At 45.6% G+C, this 24,990-nt stretch overlaps 1 protein-coding gene across 5 annotated transcripts; it reads left to right on the forward strand.

The window, feature by feature from the left end:
- The first annotated feature begins 235 nt into the window (after positions 1-235).
- LOC109762302 (uncharacterized) lies at positions 236-24,584 on the forward strand. 5 transcript variants are annotated; one of them, XR_005770027.3, is made up of 16 exons: positions 298-589; positions 1,977-2,104; positions 2,189-2,321; positions 2,771-2,927; positions 3,006-3,084; positions 3,322-3,362; positions 3,498-3,614; positions 3,749-3,829; positions 4,598-4,657; positions 4,789-4,840; positions 5,047-5,127; positions 17,925-18,086; positions 20,505-20,552; positions 21,684-21,773; positions 22,536-22,610; positions 24,278-24,499. XR_005770027.3 is itself a non-coding variant. In XM_040401092.3 (16 exons), exons 1-16 carry the CDS (start codon positions 433-435, stop codon positions 24,326-24,328), a joined length of 1,458 nt encoding a protein of 485 aa, XP_040257026.1. In that variant the 5' UTR covers positions 298-432; the 3' UTR covers positions 24,329-24,584. The 5 variants fall into 5 exon arrangements, 4 of the variants coding, with proteins under 4 accessions (XP_020176727.2, XP_040257026.1, XP_073366527.1 ...); XM_040401092.3 differs by having other exon boundaries at positions 21,684-21,719; positions 24,278-24,584; XM_020321138.4 differs by lacking the exon at positions 17,925-18,086 and having other exon boundaries at positions 236-589; positions 21,684-21,719; positions 24,278-24,584.
- The last annotated feature ends 406 nt before the right edge of the window (positions 24,585-24,990 follow it).

The following is a 24,990-nucleotide window of genomic DNA, read 5'->3' on the forward strand; positions in this document are numbered from 1 at the left end:
ACTCCGATCTGCAAGAAAACACCAGTGTGTCCTGGGTGAAAATGGTCAAATTCGAGTACAGAACTTTCCCAGGTCTCCGCTCGCTTGAAGGCAAGCAACCACCGGCTGTTGCAGCCACGGCACCAACCTCTCCACCACCCGGTGACCGGACTGGGATCAGGTACTTGCCCACTGGCAGTCACGCCTGGTTTCTCATGGATCAATCCCCTCCATTGGATGTTGAATGGACGCTGGATTGATGGCCGAATGTTACGGCGTGACTGCCAGTGGGCAAGTCACCTGATCCCAGTCCCCGGTGACCATACCCACCCTTCCAACGGCACGTCTATTTCACGTGCCCTTCCTGCCTCCACTTCCTTACTCTTCTCCCACGTCACCTCCACCTACCGCCGGCGAACTCGTCCCCGTCGCTCTCCAATCTTCCCACCGGAGATGACGACAGAGGGTCTGGTGCCGATCACGCGGGACTACCTCGCGCGCTACTACGACAAGTACCCGCTGCCCCCGATCCCCGACGGCGTAACCGCCCTCGCTGCCCGCCTCCGCGCTCTGTCCGCCGAACTCGCCGCCGCCTCTCCCTTCTCCCCCGGTGAGCGCTTTTTCTGATGCCTCGCTGCGATTCGCATGCTTCTCGACCTCGCTGCTGCTACCTTTGATCTTACTACGATTCCTGAAGAGTGGAATGGGTACAGTAATCTTGTTCGGTTCTTCTAGTGCGGGTAGTTTCCTGCTCGGGGGAATGCTAGAAATTGGAGGCTGCTTCCCTTTCTTCGGTCTAGCCAGACTCAAAACGATTAAAATCAGTTATTGCCAGCACAATAACTGAGGTGGGTATGCTTCTCAGGGTTTGTACGAGTTCGGTTCTTTTTCCCTATTATATGCAGAATTTAGTCAGTGGCTAACTAGTAACTATGTGCTGTTATCTTGTACTACTTGACTTGAAAGTTTAGTCTTAGAAGCTGAAACTGCAGCAGGATTTGATCCTTGGCATGCACTAATTATAATTGGCCTTTCTATAGTGCTTTTGTTAGCCGCGTGGATGTTTGGTTTGACAGGGGCGTCTAATTTGTTACATTCGGGTGCTGCTCATTAGTCCTGGAAGCCATTTATGTTTCATCTCTGTAGTAAGATTGTATGCGATCTACCTGTAAAAGACCTGTGCGTTACAAAGGGTGCCATATGGTTAATTTTAGTTAAGACAAACAACAAAAATAAATTACTCCCCCCGTTCCTAAATATAAGTCTTTGTAGAGATTTCACTATGGACCATATACGGATGTATGTAGATGCATTTTAGAGTGTAGATTCACTCATTTTGCTTCGTATGTAGTTCATAGTGGAATCTCTACGAAGACTTATATTTAGGAACGGAGGGAGTATCAGAAATATGAAGGGAAAATCCCCTGTACTTGTATGGTGGATGCTCACATTAGGAGTGGAAAAAACAAATGCAACTCTCTTAGAAAGGGAAAGTAGGCGGGAAATTGGGAGCAGGGACAATGATTTTTTAATTAACATTTTGAAATGGAAATTTCCATTTTGGCCGTAAATCCTGAATGAATACGTTTTGGCCACTTAGTTGACATACTCTGGTACGGACCCCACTTATCAGTGAGACGATCAGTGAAAAAGCAAGATGAACTTAGTCCATAGAAAAAGGTCAAGTCCCATTGAAGATAGAGAAATATGCATGCTAACATAAGTTATCAGTGGCAGATCTCATGCGTTGGTTTCTTGCGACGTGTGTTGTAAATCCATGCAGGGTGTTGTTAGCAGAAGTTTTACGAATGTGTAAGGGTTAACACTAAGATTAAAACCATTTCATATTGTACCTTACTATCTAAGAAAAGAAGTAGATTTTCACTAGGACATCAACTGCGACTCTTTGGCTTCTAATTATGGAACATTGCTTGGGTGATCTTTCTGAAGCAAGTATTGTTCTGACATGATAAATCTATCTGTTTTGCATGTCCAAGAGGAGGAGCACTTGGAACAAGAGGCATCTGTTGTACCTGCCCATAAAATAGATGAGAACATGTGGAAGAACAGAGAACAGATGGAAGAGATTCTGTTTCTGCTTAATAAATCTCGTCGTCCAGTTGCTGTAAGTTTAGTTCTGAATCTTGCTGCAAGGATGACTCCTACCTTCCAATTTTGTAGCTAACATTTGTCATGTGCTTGCGACCAGCTTCAACAGAAGTCCACACCAGAAGACGCTGAGATAGTTTCCACACTTGATGATTGTGAAACTAAATTGAAAGAGATGTTGAAGAAGTTAGAACAGTTTCAGCTAAAAAATGCTGATAATGTTTTCAATACAGGTTCACATTCTTTCCTTCTGCTTACTTTACTGTTAACTGTTTCATAAATAGAGGTAAAAGATACAATTACCCATTGAAACTTGTATTACTGTGCACCCAATAGTTTTGTACTGGTTGTTTTCTAGCATGTCCTGGACATAGATGATTGAATCTCCTTCCCATATAATTTCTCTGGAGCCCTTCACTCTTTCCTGAGATTTTCCTCAGTTGTTAATCCCACAGTCCCAAATATTAGCTTACTATGATATTTTTTAGACCAACTAGCTTACTGTGATATGCTCTATGATATTTCTTGTTCTATTTTGTGACGAGTCTGTACCATATTGCCTTCCTGTCATTTTTGAACTATTGATTTCTGGAACTGAAATTTGTATAGTAAAACAGTACTTCTTTTGTCATGTTAATTGCCTTATCATTTGGTATTTGACCTGCATTTACAACATCTGTAGTTATGACATACATGCCACAAGACTTCCGCGGTACACTGATCAGGCAACAGCGAGAACGCTCTGAGAGAAATAAGCAAGCGGAGGTTGATGCTGTAGTTAGTGCTGGTGGAAGCATTCATGATAGATACGCATTGCTATGGAAGCAGCAAATGGATAGGTTCTTCTCCTTTCATTTATCGGTCTACAAATTTTCATTGTCAATAAATTTATAATTACTTTCCATTTTGGTATGTAGGCGGGTGCAATTAGCGCAGCTTGGTTCTGCAACAGGTGTATATAAGACACTTGTTAGGTACTTGGTTGGTGTTCCACAGGTTAGCCAAATTGTTCGATTCATATTCACCATATTTGATGATGATAATGAGAACATCGTTATTCTAAATTTGAGATAACACTGAATTATTACGAATTTCATTCCATCTAATATTGGCATATCATTATCAAGATGTAAATTGTTGAATGTTCCCTTATTTAGTTATTATTACTCCTTTTAGAATGCAATGTTACATGGTGGCATAGTAACACCCAGTTTCTTGTGCTGACCATTGCAGGTGTTATTGGATTTTATTCGACAAATAAATGATGCTAATGGGTATGCATGCTACTATTTTTATCGTAACACAAGTTAGCATGTACTACCGTGTACATGGAGTGAAGGACAAATATTGAATGTTCCTTTAAGTACTTATTATTGATGACATTTCTTTCTATTGAATTTTCTTGTCAGACCTATGGAAGTGCAAAGAGAACGCTATGGGCCAGCACTATACACACTTACAAAACTGGTGCTTGCAGTTCGGTTGTATCTACATCTCTCTTTGGCACGATTTGGACAGAAGAAAATGTGAGCAAGTTTTTATTTGAAAGAAGAGTATACACTTTTTAACTAGCCATAGAATATCTTGCAGGAACTAGCTCTGTTTGCATATGCCCCTTTTAATTCTAATAACTCTGAAACTCTATTTAAAAAATAAACAGAGGGAAGGATGACATTGCTGTGTTGCATCAGGCAGTGGTTATATACACCGAGGAATTTGGGAAGTTCACTACATTCATCGGGTACTATAATTTCATTATCAACCTTATCTAGCTAACAGTTGTTATTGTGCTCTAACAATTTCATTATCAACCTTATCTAGCTAACAGTTGTTATTGTGCTCTAACAATAGTATGTTGATTTTCTATGTTCCCATGTTCCATACTAGTGCTTCACATATACGTTTTAAATTTTAACTCGCAATCATCTTCTATTCATACTCTGCAAATACTTAGATTCAAAGAAGAAATACATAATATTGTACAACCTTATTTCTGTGGGCTACAAGATTCAATAAGTTTGGCTTCCTGCTTCTTCACATGATTTTGATACATTTTGAACCTAATAGCTATTTCTTTTCTTTTTGCTCTGAGTGTTTTACTTTGAGGCATTGTTTAACTTGTTAACTTGATCTTAGCATCTTTATTGTCGACCTACTTTATTGTACTCCCTGCGTCCTAAATTACTTGTCACAGAAATGGATAAAAATGGATGTATCGAGAACTAAAATATGTCTAGATACATCCATTTCTCCGACAAGTAATTCCGGACGGAGGGAGTATTATTTAGCATTTGGTGCCTACTGGTTTCAGCAAATAATTATCAAATGTAACCTATAAATAACACGAAGAAGTCTAATCTACTGTAGGAAGTTAGATGCTGATCATGCAATGCAGGTTCACCAGCCTCAGCCTGAATAGATCCTAATATATGACATGCAGAATTTCTTACTTCTATTTATGACTGTTAACACTTAACACTCTGTTAACTGCTGAGAGAAACCATTGCAGTGAGGTTTTTGTGAATGCCCCATTCTTCATATCTGCTGAGGATGCAGGTGCTGATTCGAGGTGCTTACTCGATTCAGTGCAAATTTGATGCATTTTTCTGTGCTTATTTAGCATTAGCTCGCTACGAAGCATGGAGAAGTTTTGGAAGGGCTTTCAGAACTGAAAGACTCTTGTTTTTACACTTCATGTAGGAAAAACGATGAGTACCGAGAAACCATTATTCCAGCGGGAAAGACACATGAGGTACCATTTTAGTTGGACACAGTTTTTTTGGGCTCATTAATGAACTAAAACCACGACAACTATTTTGGATTGGAGGGAGTACGAAATGCAAATTTGGTTTACAGTTACCTAAATATTTGAATATTAGTTTGGAACATCTATTAGCTGTTTTTTTATGACTTTTAGGGTTTCAAAATGCTTATGTTCTGCCAATCATTATTCTACAGGTTATTTTAAGTGTTGAGGCTGTCAACTCATATATTGCATGGGATTTCTCGTTGCAACAAGGGGCCCTCAGCACACTGCTGGTACTCTGTCCAACCCCTACTGCAAAGAAACACAAAATAATCAGCAATTTCCTATTGTGTAGTCATAATCTTTATGCTATTTGGAGTTGAATTTAACTGTTTTGATTGCTGTGTTATACTTCTATGTGTTTTCGATAGCTTAGTGAGCATGAGTGTGGGTACCGGGGACTTCCTTATTCAATTACTTTATGCAAAGATATGACAATGTTGTGTTTATATAGTCTGATGTAACCAATCTGTTAAGATCATGCCGGAGCTATCCAGGTACAAAGATATTCATCCAACTAACCCAACTACGGAGATATATGTTAGGAAAATATGCAACTTAGTATTATCAGAGGCAAAATGCCATCATATATACATGTACAGAGAAGGCCAAAGGACAGAATACAAAAGGCCAAAAGCCACCATAAATATAACTCTAACACCCCCCCCCCCCTCAAACTCATGGTGGATCCACAACACTGAGTTTGGAGAGGTAAAATCCATGTTGCGCTCTGTGCCTTCGTGAAGAAGTCCGCTAACTGTAACTCGGAAGGCACATATTGAAGAGCAACAACATGGTCCTGTACACTAGCGCGCACAAAGAAAGCATCAACACCAATATGCTTGGTGAGCTCATGCTTCACTGGGTCCCGCGCAATACTGATAGCACTTGTACTGTCTGACAAGGGTGTAGTAGGTGTAGTAACAGTAACACCAAAATCCTCAAGTAACCAGCGTAACCAAGTCACCTCTGCCGTGAGGAGAGCCATAGCTCGTAACTCAGCCTTTGCACTCGAACGGGAAACTGCAGTCTGTTTCTTCGTCTTCCAGGCAATGAGAGAACCACCAAGAAAGACACAGTAAGCAGAAAGTGAACGGCGATCCGAAGGATCACTAGCCCAGATAGCATCTGAATAGGCCTAGAGCTGTAACGAGCCGGAACGAGGAAAGAAGAGACGGTGAGAGATCGTGCCACGCAGATATCGTAGAACACGAAGAAGGTGACTATAGTGAACCGAAGTGGGAGAAGAAACAAACTGACTCAGGATATGAACAGGATAGGAGATATCCGGACGAGTGACAGCGAGATAGACAAGACTCCCAACAAGATGACGATAACGAGTTGGATCAGACAAGGGCTCACCATCAGAAGTACGAAGGTGAACATTAAGCTCCATAGGAGTCTCAATAGTGCGCTCATCAGTAAGAGCCGCACGAGCAGGAAGATCTTGGATATACTTTTCTTGGGAAATAAAAAAGCCATCAGAGGTGGAAGAAATCTCAATCCCAAGAAAGTAACGAAGAGGACCAAGATCAGACATAGAAAACTGCTCACTGAGACGGGCCTTGACAAAGGCAATGTACTCAAGATCATCGCCGGTGATGATCATGTCATCAACATATAGAAGAAGAGTGCGACCACGAGCAGAAAGGTGGACAAACAACGCTGGATCATGAGCACTGGGCGAAAAACCAGCTGCAGTGACCACTGAGGCAAAACGCTCAAACCAAGTGCGGGGGGCTTGCTTAAGGCCATATAGAGAGCGACGAAGACGACAAACCATGCCATCAGGAACTGAATACCCAGGTGGTGGCTGCATATAAACTTCCTCACGCAACTCACCATTAAGAAAGGCATTCTTAACATCAAGCTGAGACACGGACCAACGGCGAACAGAGGCCACGGCGAGAAGTGTGCAAACAGTGGTCATATGGGCCACAGGAGCAAAAGTCTCATCATAATCACGACCATGCTCCTGTTGAAAGCCACGAGCCACAAGACGAGCTTTATAATGCTCAAGAGAACCATCAGAGCGAGTCTTAATCTTATAGACCCACTTACAAGTGATGGGACGAACACGGGGAGGAAGAGAAACCAGATCCCACGTGCCGGTGTGCTCAAGGGCAGCAATCTCTTCTGCCATGGCAAACTGCTATTCAGGATGAACAACAGCATCTCGGTAAGAAGTCGGCTCAACAACAGTCGAAAGACCATAGCGAGAAGGAGAATATCGATCAGGGGGCGGACAAGGCTGAGAACGAAGACCATAAGTCGGCTGAGAGGAGGAAGACGACACATCAGAAGTAGAGGGCACATCAGTAGACTCATCCGCAACACGTCGACGACGAGTATAATGGAAAGGAAAGGAGGGGAGAGGTGGAATAACTGGAGGTGGAGACGGGGACTGTATCGGTGATGAAGGTGGAGAAGAGGAAGGTGTCGGTGATGAAGGTGGAGAGGAGGAAGGTGTCGGTGATGAAGGTGGAGAGGCATGCGATGAGGGAGAAGAAATCATAGGAGAGGAGGGCGTCGGATCTGCAACAGCGGGACGAGGAGTAGGAATACTGGGCACAGAGGGAGGTGTATCCGGAAACGTAAGAAAAGAGATGTCCTCCATGGAGAAGGCCGAGGAGGATGGACGCGGGTAGAAGGGACGAGACTCATCAAAGGTGACATCCCGGGAAATACGCATCCGGCGACCCACAGGATCCCAACACCGATAGCCCTTATGCTCATCACTATATCCAAGAAAGACACACTCAACAGATTGAGCGGTCAGTTTGGTGCGTTCATGAGGGGCAAGCAAAACATAGCAAACAGAACCGAACAAACGAAGCGCCGAATAATTTGGAGAATGACCAGAAAGACACTCAAGAAGAATACCACCCTGTAGAGCAGCAGATGGCTGAAGGTTGATGATAGGTGGAAGTGGTAACAGCCTCAGCCCAAAAGTGAGGTGGGAGAGAGGCGGCGATCATCATTGCACGTGCCGACTCAAGAAGGTGACGATGTTTGCGCTCAGCCACACCATTCTGAGCATGAGCACCAGGACAAGAAAACTGAGCAAGAGTACCCTGCTCGGCAAGGAATCCTCGCAGCGCATGAGAGATATACTCACCAGCTGAATCTGCGCGAAAAACACGAATAGGAGTGGAAAACTGGGTATGAACCATGGCAGCAAATTTTTTGTATATAGATAAGACCTCACTACGAGAAGACATGAAATAGATCCAAGTGTACCGAGAAAAATCGTCTATAAAGATAATATAGTACCGATGACCCCCTTTCGAAGCGAAGGGAGCCGGTCCCCAAACATCAGAGTGAACGAGATCAAAAGGGCGCTCGGACACTGACTCACTGTGAGGATAGGGTAGTTGAATCTGCTTGCCAAGCCTACAACCTAGACAATCCAGCGAAGCGTTACCAGAGACAGACCCCAGAACACCGCGATGAACCAAAGACAGAGAGACGAGAACCACATAAATGGCCAAGACGATGATGCCACTGCTGAAAAGAGCTGGTAGATGCAGCAACAGGAGCTGTGAGACTGGAGGCCGTGGCAGCGGAGGGAAGACGAAGCCAGTCAAGCTCCCAGAGACCATCAGAGCGTCGAGGGCCAGCACCAATCAGAGCGCCCGTGCGACGATCCTGAACAGAACATGAATCAAAGTCGAGAATGACCTTACAACTAGAGTCAACAATCTGACCATCAGATATAAGCTGCATGGTAAGTCGAGGAACATGAGCAACAGAGGGAACATGAAATGAAGAAGTGCTAAGAGTGCCTCGACTAGCTACATGGAGGGGAGTGCCATCAGCCGTAAGAACACGAAGAGGAGACTCAACAGGTCGGACGAAGGTCAAAGTGGAAGAATCATAAGTCATATGAAAAGGCGCTCCAGTATCAAGAATCCATGGGGATGCACCTGAATGGGTAGAAGTTGGTTTCGCATTTCCGGAAGAGTCAGTCACGGAACCTGCAGAAACTGTCGGTGAAGAATCCCAAGCATCAAGCAGGCATCGCAGCTGTGCAATCTCACGCGCAGACAGCGACACGACAGAAGAGGTCGACACAGAGCCGCATGTGGAAGCCACTGGAGGAGTTGATGTAGAGAGGTCGGCGCCACGCGCGGAAGCCGCAAGAGGAATCGACGTAGGGCGATAATCACCAGGTGCGGAAGTCGTGAGAAGAGTGGATGTAGAGCGGCCAGCAGTACCGGTGGATGTCACAAAAGGTGTCGATGTAGAGCGACAAACACCACCTTCAAGTGGGTGAGCACCAAGCACCGAAGAAAGGCGCATGTGTGAGACGGGATCAATATACGGAACACCGTCAGAAAACACCGGGCAGCGAGGAGGAGGCATACCCGCAGAAAGCATTGTACCTGTTTTTTTTCTCTCTTTTTTTTTCTTTTTTTGCTCTTTTTTTTTCCTTTTTTTCTCTTTTTTTTCTCTCTTTTTTTTAGACAACGAAGGAACTACACGGCCTCAAGCCAGGCACCCGTACGTAGCAGGCCTATTGACAGAGTAAACCACCAGCAGCGTGGCCTAAGAGGAGCGACCCCGTGCAGGGAGCACGCACGCACACAGGGCAGGTGGATCGATCATGACCCTGCAGTCAACGCACGCGAGGGCAGCGGAAATCAAGCGGCAGCCGGCTCGGGAGAGCAGCAGGCGGAAGCGGCGGAACGGTGGCTGGCGCTGGACCAGATCGCGCGCGGGGCAAAAGAAGGGCGGGCGGCGGCGGCCTAGCCGGACGGGCGGCGGCGGCGCACCAGGAGGGTGGGCGGCAAGACCGGAGGAAAGAGCCGAGGCGGCGGCGGCGACAGCCTGGCCTGGGAGTGAGGCGACGGCGGGGACGGAGATGCGGACCTCCGATAGCGGCTCCTCCCAGGAAGCAGCGGACAAGGTACAGGCGGCCTCTTCAATCTGGACGGGGAGGCCAGAGAAGGAGAACCGGCTGCTTGAGGAGCGAGGACAGCCAGGCGGCACGGCCAAGCCGGAGAGAATTGAAGAAATTCAGCCGGCCTGAAAGAAGACAGCGGCAGTAGTACTAGATGGATCTAGCACGAGTTGCAATCGTGCAGAAAAAAGAACCTAAGCTCGATACCATGTTAGGAAAATATGCAACTTAGTATTATCAGAGGCAAAATGCCGTCATATATACATGTACAGAGAAGGCCAAAGGCCAGAATACAAAAGGCCAAAAGCCACCATAAATATAACTCTAACAATATATATGCATTGTGCCGACCCCTCTCCTGAGTATGCCCTGTGGTATGGCTGGTGCTCCTTATGCGCCGCCTCCCAGTGAACCGCACATACTGTCCTTCAAAATATGACTTACACTTGAAACTATTATTGTATGTGTCACCTCCGTTTCTTTTTACTCTGCATATAAGATTTGTCTGAAGTCAAATTTCATAAAGTTTGTCCAACTTTATAGTAAAAATATCAACATCCACAATACTTGAGTCATACAATATGAAAATTAATTTCATGATGCATATAGTGATATTGATTTCGTATTATCAATGTTAGTATTTTTCCTATAAAGCTGACTTCAGACAAATCTTATATGCGGAGTAAAAAGAAACGGAGGGAGTATATATGTTAATATATTAACAAAGTGATTACATGTTTCATATTTATTGAACTCTTCCGTGCGTAGTTCCATCTCTAACAACCATGATAGTTCTATCCAACATTATACTTTGTAAGGTATGTTAATACAACAACAACAACGACAAAGCCTTTAGTCCCAAACAAGTTGGGGTCGGCTAGAGCGGAAACCCATCAGATGTCGCAACCAACTCATGGTTCTGGCACATGGATAGCTAGCTTCCACGCACCCCTGTCCATGGCTAGTTCTTTAGTGATATTCAAGTCCTTCAGATCTCTCTTTACAGACTCCTCCCATGTCAAGTTTGGTCTATCCCACTATCTCAACATTATCAGCATGCTTTAGCCATCTCTATGCACTGAAGCTTCTGGAGGCCTGCGCTTAATATGCCCAAACCATCTCAAACGATGTTGGACAAGCTTCTCTTCAATTGTGCTACCCCAACTCTATCCCGTATATCATCATTCTAGGCCTGATCATTCCTTGCGTGGCCACACATCCATCTCAACATGCGCATCTCCACTACACCTAACTGTTGGACATGTCGCCTTTTAGTCGACCAACGCTCAACATCATACAACATTGCGAGTTGAATCACTAGAACCTGCCTTTTAGCTTTTGTGGCACACTCTTGTCACAGAGAATGCCAGAAGCTTGGTGCCACTTCATCTATCCGGCTTTGATTCGAGGGCTCACATCTTCATCAATATCACCATCGTTCTGCAGCATTGACCCCAAATATCAAAAGGTGTCCTTCTGAGGTACCACATGCCCATCAAGGCTATTGAAACCACACCTCATGTACTTGGTTTTAGTTCTACTAAGCCTAAAACCTTTCGATTCCAAGGTTTGTCTCCATAGCTCTTAACTTTCTATTGACCCCCTCCCGACTGGCACCACATCATCCGCAAAGAGCATACACCATGGGATATGCCCTTGTATATCCCTTGTGACCTCATCCATCAGCAAAGCAAAAAGATAAGGGCTCAAAGCTGACCCTTGGTGCAGTCCTATTTTCACCAGGAAGTCATCAGTGTCGCCACCACTTGTTCAAACAATTGTCACAACATTATCGTACATGTCCTTGATGAGGGTAATGTGCTTTGTTGGGACTTGGTTTTCTCCAAGGCCCACCACATGACATCCTGCGGAATATCGTAGGCCTTCTCCAAGTCAATGAACATCATATGCATGTCCTTCTTTTGCTCCCTATATCTATCTCCATAAGTTGTCGTACCAAGAAGGTGGCTTCCATGGTCGACCTCCCAGGCATGAAACCAAACTGATTTTTCGTCATGCTTATTCTTAAGTGGTGCTAAATGACTCTCCCCCATAGCTTCGTTGTATGGCTCATCAGCTTAATTCCACGGTTGTTAGTGTAACTTTGAACATCCCCTTGTTCTTTAAGGTTGGTACCAATATACCCCACCTCCATTCTTCAGTCATCTTGTTTGCCCGAAAAATGAGGTTGAAAAGCTTAGTTAGCAATACTATTGATATGTCTCCGAGGCCTCTCCACATGTAAATGGGGTGTAAATGGGGATACAATCAGGGCCCATCGCCTTGCCTCCTTTCATCCTTTCAAAGCCACCCTGACCTCGGACTCCTATATTCACCGCACAAAACACCTGCCTGTATCATCAAAGGAGTCGTCCACTTCAATGGTAGAGCTCACATTCTCTTTATTGAATAGCTTGTTGAAGTACTCCCGCCATCTATGGTTCATCTCCTCGTCCTTCACTAGGAGTTGATCTACTCCATCCTTGATGGATTTCACTTGGTCGACATCCCTCATCTTCCTCTCTCAGATCTTGGCCATCTTATAGATGTCTCTTTCGCCTTCCTTCGCGTCTAACGCTGGTAGAGGTCCTCATACGCCTGACCCCTTGCTTCACTCACAGCTCGCTTTGCGGCCTTCTTTACCACCTTGTACCTCTCTTTGTTGTCTGCACTCCTATCCAAGTGTAGGCATCTGAAACAATCTTTCATCTCCTTAATAGCCTTCTGGGCATCATCGCTCCACCACCAAGTATCTTTAGCTTCACTTCTACTTTCCCTGGACACTCCAAACTCCTCTGAAGCCACCTTATGAATGCAAGTTGCCATCTTCATCCACATATTGTCTGCATCTTCTTCCTCCCAAAGGCCCTCCTTGATGACCCTTTTCCTTGAAAGTCCAAGCTGCCCCCCCCCCCCCCCCCCTTGAGCTTCCACCACTTCGTTCTAGCGACTTTGGTGCACTTACCCCGCTGGAGACGAATCCGAAAGCGGAAGTCAGCCACCACAAGCTTATGCTGAGGGACAACACTCTCCAGGTATCAGCTTACAATCTAGGCAAGCACGCCTGTCTTCTCTTCTTGAGAGGATGAAATCAATCTGGCTAGTGTTGACCACTACTAAGAGTCACTAGATGTGATTCTCTTTTTTTAAAGAGGGTGTTAGATACGATCACATCGTAGGCTAGAGCAAAGCTCAAGACATCTTCACCTTCTTGATTCCTGATGCCATAGCCAAAGCCCCCATGCACCCCTTGAAAACTTGTGTTAGATGTACCCACGTGGCCATTGAGGTCTCCTCCTATAAAGAGCTTCTCGCCAATAGGTACACTCCTAACCATGTCCTCCAGGCCTTCCCAGAACTCCTTGGTGTTCTCATTGTGGCCTACTTGCGGCCTCCTATAGAGTTTCTCGCGAATAGGTACACTCCTAACCATGTCCTCTAGGCCTTCCCAAAACTCCCTGTTGGTGTTCTCATTGTGGCCTACTTGCGGGGCATACACGCTGATAACATTGAGAACTGAGTTCCCAACTACCAGCTTGACTAGAATAATTTGGTTCCCACGCCTCTTGACATCTACCACTCCATATTTGAGGCTCTTGTTGATCAAGATGCCTACTCATTTCTGTTTACAGGTATCCCCGTGTACCACAGCTTCAAGCCGGTATCCCCCACCTCCTTCGCCTTCCATCCCCTCCATTTGGTTTCTTGGACGCAAAGGATATCAACGCCTTTCCTCAACGCTGTATCAACTAGCTCCCGTAACTTACCTGTCAGGGACCGTACTTCCAGCTACCTAAGCGGACCCTCCTAGGCTTGGCTAGCTTCCTTGCCCTTCGCACTCGTCGAGTCAAATGCGAAGGCCCTTGCTCATTTTTCACTACACTTGGGTGTTGATGTAGCGCGTCACTAAGGATGCGATGACCCGATCCTTGCTCACTTGTCACCGTATCTAGATCAAGATACGGCGAGCCACCAAGGGGGTGGCCGGTTCCGATATGGCGCGTCGCTAAGAGGGTTACGCCCCAATGATGTTCTTCTGGGTTTCATCTCCATAATAGTGGTTGAGTTTTGACGTTGGCTCGCCAAGCCTATCACAATCCTCCTTTGTTCAAGCTTGGGACCAGCTATGTTGAGACAACATAGACGGAGTTTTTGTATGGTATGTTAATATACTAACAAATTTTATACGCTTTTATGTTTAAACTCTTTAAGTATGTAGTTCCATCTCTTTAACAGGCATGATACTACTATCCGACATTATACTTTGTAAGAAAGAGTATTGCCCAAACTTAACAAAGTTTTAGTATTTTTCTTTAACAAGTTAGGCTTTGCAGATAACAAGGTTGTGCCTAAACATAACTAGGGTGAGCGATGTTATCAAAGAACAGTTAGGGAGACATTTATAACCATCAGACTTCCTATGAACATCTGGACCATCTATCATCACTTTATTCAAAGCTAATAAGCCAAAATCCAGACTTCCTAGGATAACAAGTACTACCTGTTAAGGTAGTACTTGGTTGTGGGCTTAAACCTTTCTTCGAGAGCAGACAAATAAAGTCTGCCATGGCAGCCCTTTTATCGAGTTGTTCTGTTAGCGATTTTTTAGGCTGTTTTATTAGGCCAGGAGGATGTGGTATGTGCGCCACTGGCATGATTGTAGGGGGTCGTGTATGAACTCGGGTCGTGGGATGGCACGGTCCGTAGTGGAGTGCATGGCTAGGCATGTTTGTTTTCCAACAAAATAAAAAGAAGAAACAGGAGAAAAGTTGCAAGTTGTTTGTAGCGCAACTCCCGCTTCACTCTCTCGCCCGTTCATAGCTTAGGGCTAACAATTGTCATCAAAGCCTCGTTTCGGTGGTCATGTTGAGCGGCAACAGACAACATAGGAATGCCGCATCTGGCTCCAAGACACCACCGCTGCAGGAGCGGGGTGGGGGGGGGAGGGGTGGGTGGGGTCGCCGAGCCACGGGTACAGCAGTACACGACATGGTGGCGGCGGCAAGATCGTGGCACAATAGGTGGTGCACGAGCCCGACGGCAGTACCAACCTCACCTCGATGCTCACCCGCTCGGAACTACTCCGCTTGGGCGTTGGTGATGGAGGTTAACATGCATGTTGCAGTTCTATGGGACGCCATCGAGGACAACACTGTGCCTCGCAAGGACGATCGGCAGGCTGTGGCAGTGCTGATCTGTTCCACCCTGCCGGAGATGCACATCATGCTCGCGGGGAAGACGAGCACGAAGACACGAGGTGGTGGCGGCGGCGAGATCGTGGTACAACTGGTGGTGCGCGAGCCGGTGGCAGCACCAACCTCACATTCCTGATGCTCACTTGCTCGAACTACTCCGCCTGGGCATTGGTGAGCTTAACATACATGCTATAGGTCTATGGGACGCCATCGAGGACGACACCGTGCCTTGCAAGGATGATCAACCGACCGTGGCGGCGCTGTTCTGTTCCACCCTGCCGAAGATGCACATCATGCTCGCGGGAATGACAAGGCGCTGGGTCGTGCCTCGGCAGTGACCGTGTGCGCGAGGTGAACGAACGTCTTCGGGGAGAGTTCAAGACGATCTTAAGCGGATCGAGGATTGGTGCTGTGGGTCACCGACCTTGCGACATTGCTTCACTCCCTCGGTGACACTGTTGACGATGCCAAGATCGTCCAGAAGTTCTTGCGCGTCGTCTCCTCTCGTTGCACGCAGGTGGCAATCTGCATTGTGACTTGATCAATCTAAGCACGCTCTCGACCGAGGAGCTGACCGGGCGTCTACGGGTGGTCGAGGATCGCCTCGAGGATAGCCGTGAGAGCCCTGCCACCTGCTACTCACAAAAGGGAGCGACTGCCGAGGGGTGGTGGCAGAGGCCATGGTCGCGGCCGCAAACCATGGGTGCCCTAGCAGCAGAATAGGACGTAGTGACTGGCACTGGCAGCGAGCGACGACGACCGTGATACGTGCAGGTACTGCAAGAAGAAAGGCCATTGGCCTCGTGACTGCCGAAAAAACATGACGAGGCGGCTGTGGTGGCGAACCTCGTTCAGGTGAAGGAGGACGAGGGGCCCGACAGGGCGCCTGCGTGTTCATCGCGCCGCTGGCGCAGGCCGAGTCACACGCACGCATGGGTGGCCATGTCTTCCTGAAGAAAGTGAGGGCGGTGATCACACCCTCCCGTGCCAATGAAAAGCGCGAGAAGGTCTAGTTCCTCGACATCGGGGCAACCAATCCACATGATGGGCTCCGTCGACGTGTTGGCCGAGCTGGACCGCTGCATATCTGGCACCGTGCGGTTTGTGGGCGGCTCCCACTTCAAGATCCACAGCGCGGGAAGGTCTAGTTCCTCGACACCGGGGCAACCAATCACATGATGGGCTTCGTCGACGTGTTGGCCGAGGTGGACCGCTGCATATTCGGCACCGTGCGGTTTGTGGACGGCTCCAACTTCAAGATCCACAGCCAGGGGACAGTTGTGTTCGCCGTTGAGGGGGGAGACCACAAGGTGTTCACTGACGTCTGCTACATCCGTACATTCAAGAGCAATGTCGTCAGTCTCGGTCAGCTTGACGAGAATTGGTATGACATCGCGATTTGATGTGGGGTGCTCACAGTTTGCGACCAGCGCAACCGGCTACTCTTCAAGGCAAAGCTTTCATTGAGTTGCCTCTACAAACTGTCATTACGTCCTGTTCGGCTGATGTGCCTTGCCGTGGGCCATGTCTCCGACACTTGGCGCTGGCACTCTCGGCTCAGGCACCTACTTCTGACGGCATGCAGAGGATGGCGCACAGTGGCCTCGTCCATGGTCTGACGCACATTGACCACGCCGACGAGCATTGTGAGGCGTGCCTTGCAAAGGAGTAGCATCCCTGTCATTCCCACAGAAGGCACGGTACAGGGCGGAGCACCCCCTCGAGCTCGTACACGGCGACCTCTGTGGCCCGATCACACCGGCGGCACCAGGCGAGTGCTGCAACTGGTGTATGTTGGCGGTCCTCCAGGCATCGAAGTATGAGGCAGAGTGCGCCATCGTCAAGTCCAAGCTGTGGCAGAACTGGAGTACGGCCACAAGCCGCGGGTGCTACACACTAATCGTGGTGGCAGGTTCACCTCGGCCAACTTCTATGAGTACTGCACCGAGCAGGGCGTGCAGCACCACCTCACCGCCATAGCAGAATGCTGTCGTCAAGCGGTGAAACCAGACCATACTCGGCATGGTGCCCAACATGTTTTGGGGGGCGACGATGCTCATGGTCGTCTTCATCTTCAATTGGTCCTTTACTTAGAGCGTCGACGGTATGACACCGTACGAGGCGTGGCACAGTGTGAAGCCTGATGTACATTTCCTTCGTGTTCTCGGGTGTGTAGGCCACGTCAAGATGGCGCACCCTCATCTAAAGCTCGATGATCGGAGCTCACCCATGGTCTTCATCGGCTACGAGACCGGCTCCAAGGTGTACATGATGTACGACCCCGCCTCAAAGCGCGTGCATGTCTCCCGCGATGTCATCTTTGACGAGGTGCTGTAACTGGGAGGCGTCGGGGGAGCTGTCGACGAGCATGGTTGTGACTAAAACGAGACATTTGCTCCTGTGGCCCAGATGAGAACTGTCCGCACCCTTCTCACGGTGGCTTCTATTCGCCAATGGTCTGTCTCTCAGCTTGATGTCAAGAATGTTTTTCTTAATAGTGAGTTGCGTGAGGAGGTATACATGCAACCACCACCACCACCCGAGTATTCTATTCTGTTCCTGATGGCATGGTATGCCGTGTTCGCCGCTCTCTCTATGGCCTTAAGCAAGCCTCTCGTGCTTTGTTTGAGCATTTCGTCTCAATGGTGACTGCGGCTGGTTTTTCGGCGAGTGCTCATGATCCCACGCTTTTTGTCCACCCTACCTCTTGTGGTCAGACTCTTCTTCTATATGTCGACGACATGATCATCACTAGCGACAACTCTCGAGTACATTGCCTTTGTGAAGGCTCGTCGTAGTGAGTAGTTTCTTATGTTTGATCTTGGTCCTCTTCGCTACTTTCTTTGGATTGAGGTTTCTTCCGCCTCTAATAGCTTATTTATCTCAAAAGAGAAGTATATTCACGATCTTATTGCTCGTGTTGCTCTTACAGATGAGCGCTTTTGAGGCTCCGATGGAGCTCAACGTCCACCTCCGTGCTTTTGACGGTGACCCTCTATTTGACCTGATGTGCTGCCGTCATCTTGTTGGGAGTCTTGTCTATCTAGCTGTTACTCATTTGGATATTTCCTCATCCCATTCACATTCTGAGTCGGTATGTCTCTGCTCCACTTTGGTGCACTACCGTCACCTCCTTTGTGTTTCACGGTATCTTTGTGGGACTCTCTCACTATCTCTTTTTTCTACGCTCTAGTTCGTTCCATCTTTAGGCCTATTTGGATGCTACTTGGGCTAGCGATCCTTCGGATCGACAACCCCTTTTTGCTTACTGTGTTTTTCTTGGTGGTTCTTTCATTGCCTGCAAGACGAAGAAACAGATTGCAGTTTTCATTTGAGTGCAGAGGCTGAGTTGCGTGCTATGGCTCTTCTAAGAGAAGAGCTGACTTGGTTACGGTGGTTGCTTGAGGATTTTGTTTGTCACTACACCCATTCCTCTTTTTTTCAACAGTACATGTGCTATTAGTATTCACACGACTCTGCGAAGCATGAGCTCACCAAGCATATGGTGTTGATGCTTCCTTTGTGCGCTCCAGTGTGCAGGATTAGGTGATTGCTCTTTAGTATGTGTCTTTCGAGTTACAGTTGGCGGATTTCTTCACGAAGGCATAAACTAGAGCATAATGGCTTTTATCTCTCCGAACTCAGTGTTGTTGACCCGCATGAGTTTAAGAGAGGTGTTAGAGTTATAATATAGTGTTGTGTAGCCTTTGTATTTTCCCTGTTGTATCAGGGACTTTCTGCATATTTCCTGCACTTGTACATGTATACATACTGGCCTATGGCCCCATGGAATTACGAGTTGTTCCCATAACACTCGGATGTGGAATTTTGCAGAAAATGGCTACTTTCTTCCCCACACTATAAATACCCCTTCCCACTTCAGATAGGGTTACCTCTTGAGTATTTCTTTCATATCTACTCTGGAGAAAGATTTTGATGTAGGGTGGAACCCTAATGGATTATCTTTTCACACTCAAACAAACCCAAATCACACATCCACTAGAATAGCATACATGAGATCCACAAGTATACAAGAACAATCAAGGGAAAATAGCACAAAGGTAAGGTTCTTCCCATTCCAAAGGAGGTGAGGTCTTGATGATAGTCTTCTCCAAGAGGAGGTCTTGATATCCACTTGGGATCTTCTCCTAGGAGGTCTTGATCTCCAAGAGGAGTGGTAGATGAGCAAAGCTCTCCCTAGATAGTCTCATAGACTTTGCTAACCCTAATTTTGAGCTGGGGGACGAGTACTTATAGCCTAGGGAAGATTTGGGGGAAAAACAGGGGTACAAGGGTCATTTGCCCCTAATGCACGCAGGCATGGTCGGGGTGGTCCGGGCAACTAGGGTGGTCGACTGGGAGGAGGGTCCGGGCACCCGGGGTGGTGCCAGGCGGAGGGGCCAGGTACCCGTGGTGTCTAGAAACTTTGCCCTCCGGTGGCCGCAAGTCCGGGCACCCTGGGTGTCGGGAGAGCCTCCGGTGTTTTGCGTCTTGGAGTTTCTCTTTCTCTTCTTTCCTCTTGTGGCTCCCCGTGGACTTGGTGATCCTTCCTTGCTTCTCCATGGTCTTCTCCTTGGTACCTAAGCATGCATAAAGTCTCCGCTTGAGGTAGAAGTCATTTCTCTCATGAGCTCAAAGGAAGCTCGAAGAGGAAAGAGGTAACATCGGTTTCGATGGCACGTCTACGGGCTCGTCATTGGTCCGCCTCGTGTTTGCGGTGGTGATGGAATGTCCATGGGAATGGCCGTGGATGCTCCGCATTAGATTTCCCACTCCCCCAATCTCATTTCCTTCGATCTTCGGAGAAATTCTTGAGGGTATTTGGGCTTTTTGGCTTTGGTTCTTTTTGGTCTAGCAAAAATGTTGGTCATTTTGACCAAGACTCTTCACCAAACACATCCTCTCGTAATAGTGCGGGATCCCTACCAACTCAACGAAAATAAAATAGAGCCTTCTCGAAACCTCTGGGCTTCTACGACTAGATCTATTCCTTTTGGGTTGTCGCCAATGACTCGACAATCATCATAAAGGGGACTAAAACCTAACAATGCAATAACAAACGCATTACTCCCTATAATCGTGTCATCAATACCAAAACATCATTAGGGGCCTAGATGCACTTTCAAGTCATCTTGGTCCTATCCAAATAGGAAAAACCCATTGGTCATCTCACTTATCGAAACACATACAAGAATACCTGACCGAGTTAGTTCGGTCTGTTGCAACAAATAATTACTCCCTCTGTAAACAAATGTAGGGCATTAATTAAACTGCGAAAACGTCCTACATTTGTTTACAGAGGGAGTAGGTATTAAGTATTATTTGTTCTGACTTTCTAGGAAAAGTTCCCCTTTTTCTCGTTTCAATCCTTCAAACTTGACTGAAAAAAATAAATTGTGTATGATATCGTTATTTCACCTTCAGAAACTGGCAGTTTGATGTACATTTCTCTTCACTGTTGTATGTGATTTGTGTTTTTACAATTCTGAAGTGAAATTTTTTATCTGGACAGGATATTGGCTTTCATGTGGAGTACATAAGCCCGTCGCGGGAGAAAACGGTAGGTTTTTAAATTTTGGGATAATGTGAGTATGTTTTTTCTGTTCACAAAAGAAAGTGAAATATCCTGAAGATATCTACAGTTTGTCATTTGTGGATATTGATGACATTAATTCAATTAGTAGTAGTATGACTGCAGTAGTTATCATGGTTTGGGCTTAGATTCGAAGCTAGTTTCTAATGATTAAATAGTGCTGATTGTTGTCTTGTTAGTAGGTAAAAAAAAACTACTTTGTAACTGGCACACCTATACCTCAAATTAATTAAATGATTAATCGGTTGGCCAGTTGTTATCTCGGAAGAAAGTTGAGCATTTCCATTTTGCTATGAAAAGTATTCAAAATCACACATCCAGTTGAACTAACTTTTATATGTTTGTTTACCTAGTAACGGGCAGGTTGCCTGTGGCTTTACAAACCAGTCATTGTCTTTGTTAGCTACATATGCCTGCAAGATCCTATACAAGAGAATATGTGTTGAGAGAATAGCTAAAATTATAACCGGGGTCCCACCCGAGTCCTACATACCACCCACAAAGACGTTCAAGGTTCAACCCAAGTCCAAGGTGGTCAACAAAAGTCTAAGCAAGCTCCATGAACCGAAGCAAGCTGCGCGGGTCAACAGAAGTCCAACTGAGCCCTCATGGTCAACAAGTTGATGGAAGAAGAGAAGATAAAAGACTAAGTTAAAGATGGAGCACAAGCCAGAAAGCTATGGTGGAGGGAATCCCTCCTCCCATGGGTCACAATTTCCCTCCTAGCCCACTAGGATCCCATTGACTCATAGACCAAAGATTACCTCTTTCTGCCCTCCCACCTCCTCATCTCAAGGGCAGCCTTTGTCATTTGTCAACGATCCCTGTGCTATAAATAGCTCCCCATGGGCATGTAACTCATTCACGCCCCACTTGAACAAACTCAAGAAGAGTCCCCCCTACCCCCTCCTTAGAATCGACTTTCGAAAGGGGGGTTGTGATTCGGAGTCCGAGAAACCTTGTAAGGCTCGGAACGTCGGGAGTCGTGGGACTTCGGAAGCAGAGATGTTCTGACTGTTCCATATACATGTTCTATAAATTTATTTTGACCTTTATATCTGTTAATTGTTTTCTCTAATGAATGTATATGTTTTCCAGTTGATTCTTCCCTACCGACGTTATGAAGCTGACCAAGTGAGTTCACTTTAATGCTTATCCTCTTTTGCTTCGAAACATTCTACTTTTCAGGTTTGTGGTCCAATCAATATAGTTCTCATTCAAAGTGAGTTAGTTCCAAAAAAGGGTTTAATAGGTTATAGCATTAGCATGTTTATGTGTTTGACAGATCAGTCAAATGTTGTACTCCCTCTGATCCAAATTAATTGTCACAGTAGTTGTACTAAAGCTGTGACAATTAATTTGGATCGGAGGGAGTATTATTCTTAGCATAGCAGTTTGCATGTTTAGGCTGGTGGAATACATCTTCGGCCGTCATAACATGGGCCACAGCGAGCGAACCACATGGTCTGTTGGCCGTTTGTATTATTAATGCAACAGTAACCAGCCAATCAAAAGTATGAATCCCACCTTGATCTAGACCTTCGGTTCATCATCAGGTAATCAGAAACGTGTGCAGTTCGGCACCATAGTTGATTACTATTGTCCAACCAGCCAAATTTATACCTCTATCCAACATCATTGATGTCATAGTCATTTGTTTTGTATATATTGCAATAAAATTTACTGTAGGGGCTCCCCTAAAGTTTTGGTTCAGAAAAATGTGAAAACATATGGTTTTGCTAATAAATTGCTAGATGTACAATCCCAACCGGTAGGGAATGATTTAAACAGGGTAATGTTTGTCCTATTTTTGCTTTAATTATCCGACCGCCTTGCACAGGAAAAAACCCTGGGCAAGAGTACTGTTGCTTTAGCTTTTAGCAGCCATGGTGTAAGAGTAAAACCCGTATCTGCTCATCTAATGCTTAACATTTCGTTTGTCCTGCACAGGGTAACTTTTGCACTGTTTTCGCTGGATCGTACAAGCTTGTATGGGACAATTCATATTCAACATTCTTCAAAAAGGTATTGATTGGAATCCTGTTCGTCATTTACAGTTTGTATATTTAGTGACTTGACTTTTTAGCCATTTCCTATTTGTTTATAATGTCCTGGAGAAACTGTAACTCCTTTTCCTGATTTGCATCTAGCAAGCATCTCAGTTCATCTCCAAGACTGCTAGAATTTCTGCCTAAACTATAAAGTAATAAAATTTATAAGGCTAACACATATTGCTTCGTAATAACTACTGCTTATGAAACCCACTGGCAGTGTGTTTACTAGGTTCAGTTTCTGTGACTATTGCTGGAACCAGCCATGCTGGACATGGATGGCATGACCCTTCTTTTGCCGACTATTTGGAAGAAACTCCCTAAATCATGGATATTAAAGATTGCAAAAGGCCTGGGTAGCACAAAATTTGAAGAATACGGAAACAAAAGCAAAAGGCAAAAAATGAGTGAAGGAGAAAAACTCTAGAAATTAAACCGGTCAAGTCCTAGGGCATCAAAAGTGGAAGAAACTCCCTAAATCATGGATATTAAAGATCGCAAAAGGCCTGGGTAGCACAAAATCTCTACCTAATAATAAAGCTCGTAGGGTTTCTGCCCGTTCGTCGTGCCAATTTGCAAAAAAGCCCCTGCATTTTCATGAAATCAACCCGCAGTCCAGATTTAAGTCACACCGAACCGTTATTTTACAGTTTTTCAAAAAAAAAACTGACGTTTTAGGTATTCCATCCGCGGATCATATTTAAGTCAAACAAATGCTTTTCTAAACCATCCATATCTTTTAAACCGTAACTCCGATTTAAACATGTTATATATGAAATTTGATTAGAAAAATATGTAGAATATGAATATAAGATTATTTTAACCTGTTTAGTATTTATAAATATTATTTTGGAAGATATTTAATTCAAATAAATGGTTTTCTAAATTATACGTATCTTTTAAACCGTAACTCCGGTTTTAATATGTTATATATGAAATTTGATTAGAAAAATGTGTGAAATCTGTATATGATGTTAATTTTACCTGTTAAACATTTTTTAAATATTGTTTTGGAAGCAAACTTATAACTATAGCGCACGATCCATTTTTCTTTCATACAGGCGGCGATCCGGATTGCAAATAAACACCCACTATAATCATATAGGGAAAAGAAAACATCGAGAACTACACATGCATACCTCTGAATACGTTGCAGGGGAAAACAACAGATTTTTCATCGCGAGTGTGAGAGAAAGCGAGAGAGGGGGAGAGGGAGGAGAGAGGGAGAGAGAGATGTCTTAGGATTAACCACATTCTAACACGTTTTGGTTTGTGTGAACACTAAGACCACCGCCGGCGAGGGTGAGAAGAAGGATAAGCGGCAACACAAATATGACGCGTCGCTAAAATAAAGGAGATGGACCTATTGTGGTCTTGAGTGATGGTTGTTCGGTTAAGAGTGTGTGTTGTGTTTTTTCTCCCGTTGCAACGCACGGGCTCTTTTGCTAATATGAATAATATGGAAGCAAAAGCAAAAGGCTAAAAAATGAGTAAAGGAGAAAAACGCTAGATATTAAACCGGTCAACTCCCGGGACATGAAAAGACAACCCCCCCCCCCCCCCCCCCCCCCAACATGTAATTCAATAGAACTTATTTCTTCTCTTCTGATAATGATTGTCCATTCCATTTGCATATGCCAGACCCTCCGGTACAAGGTGGATGCAGTGCCTCCGGTCACTGAGACAGAGTAGCCGTGCAGATACAGCCGAAGCCCTTATACCATGTTGTAACCTTATTCTTTTGCCGACTGTGTTGCGGCAATTCTAATCGCCGGGTTTCAACGATCATACACTACACGTGGTAGCCCACTGGTGTATGAGATGCAGAATATGTATCTTTGTGTGCAAATATGTTTACGATGACCTGCTGATGCATGAATGCATCTGTACTAGAAGCATTACCTTTTTTTTTATAATCACAAAGAAGCATTATTTGACTGACAAAGGAGTGCATGTGTTTATAATTTCAGAATTATGGATGTGCCTATTTTCCTGATTGTCTGATTTATCAGAAAATCCGTTGGACCTTGCATTTGAATCTAAGGCCGCGTTCGGCAGTCCACTGCTCCTTCAAATCCTAGAATCTACGGAGCAGCTGTTAGCTCGCCCCAGGGATTATAACTCCAGCTCCGTCCACTCCGGGAGCGGAGCGGAGGACACCGAACGCGCCCTAAGAGTCGTCTTCATTTACTCCCTAGGCACTAGCAACGGCAGAGAATGTTCAGCGAAGCGCTAGCATATGTTTTTTTTCTGGAAGTCGGCATTTTATTGATTAAGCAATAAAGTCATACAAAGTCTCCAAGATGCAATCCTGAACAGAATGGAAAACACATGACAAAATAGAGTTCTTACAA

The sequence above is a fragment of the Aegilops tauschii genome, chromosome 1, assembly GCF_002575655.3.
Source record: "Aegilops tauschii subsp. strangulata cultivar AL8/78 chromosome 1, Aet v6.0, whole genome shotgun sequence".
Classification (NCBI taxonomy): domain Eukaryota; kingdom Viridiplantae; phylum Streptophyta; class Magnoliopsida; order Poales; family Poaceae; genus Aegilops; species Aegilops tauschii.

Bases quoted from the DNA above. Each gene is read 5' to 3' on its own strand.
- LOC109762302 (XM_020321138.4), top strand. From the start codon at position 247: ATGTTACGGCGTGACTGCCAGTGGGCAAGTCACCTGATCCCAGTCCCC. The intron at 3,615-3,748 runs GTGAGCAAGTTT...AAAAATAAACAG, and splicing joins CGATTTGGACAGAAGAAAAT to AGGGAAGGATGACATTGCTG. The intron at 3,830-4,597 runs GTACTATAATTT...AAACCATTGCAG, and splicing joins AAGTTCACTACATTCATCGG to TGAGGTTTTTGTGAATGCCC.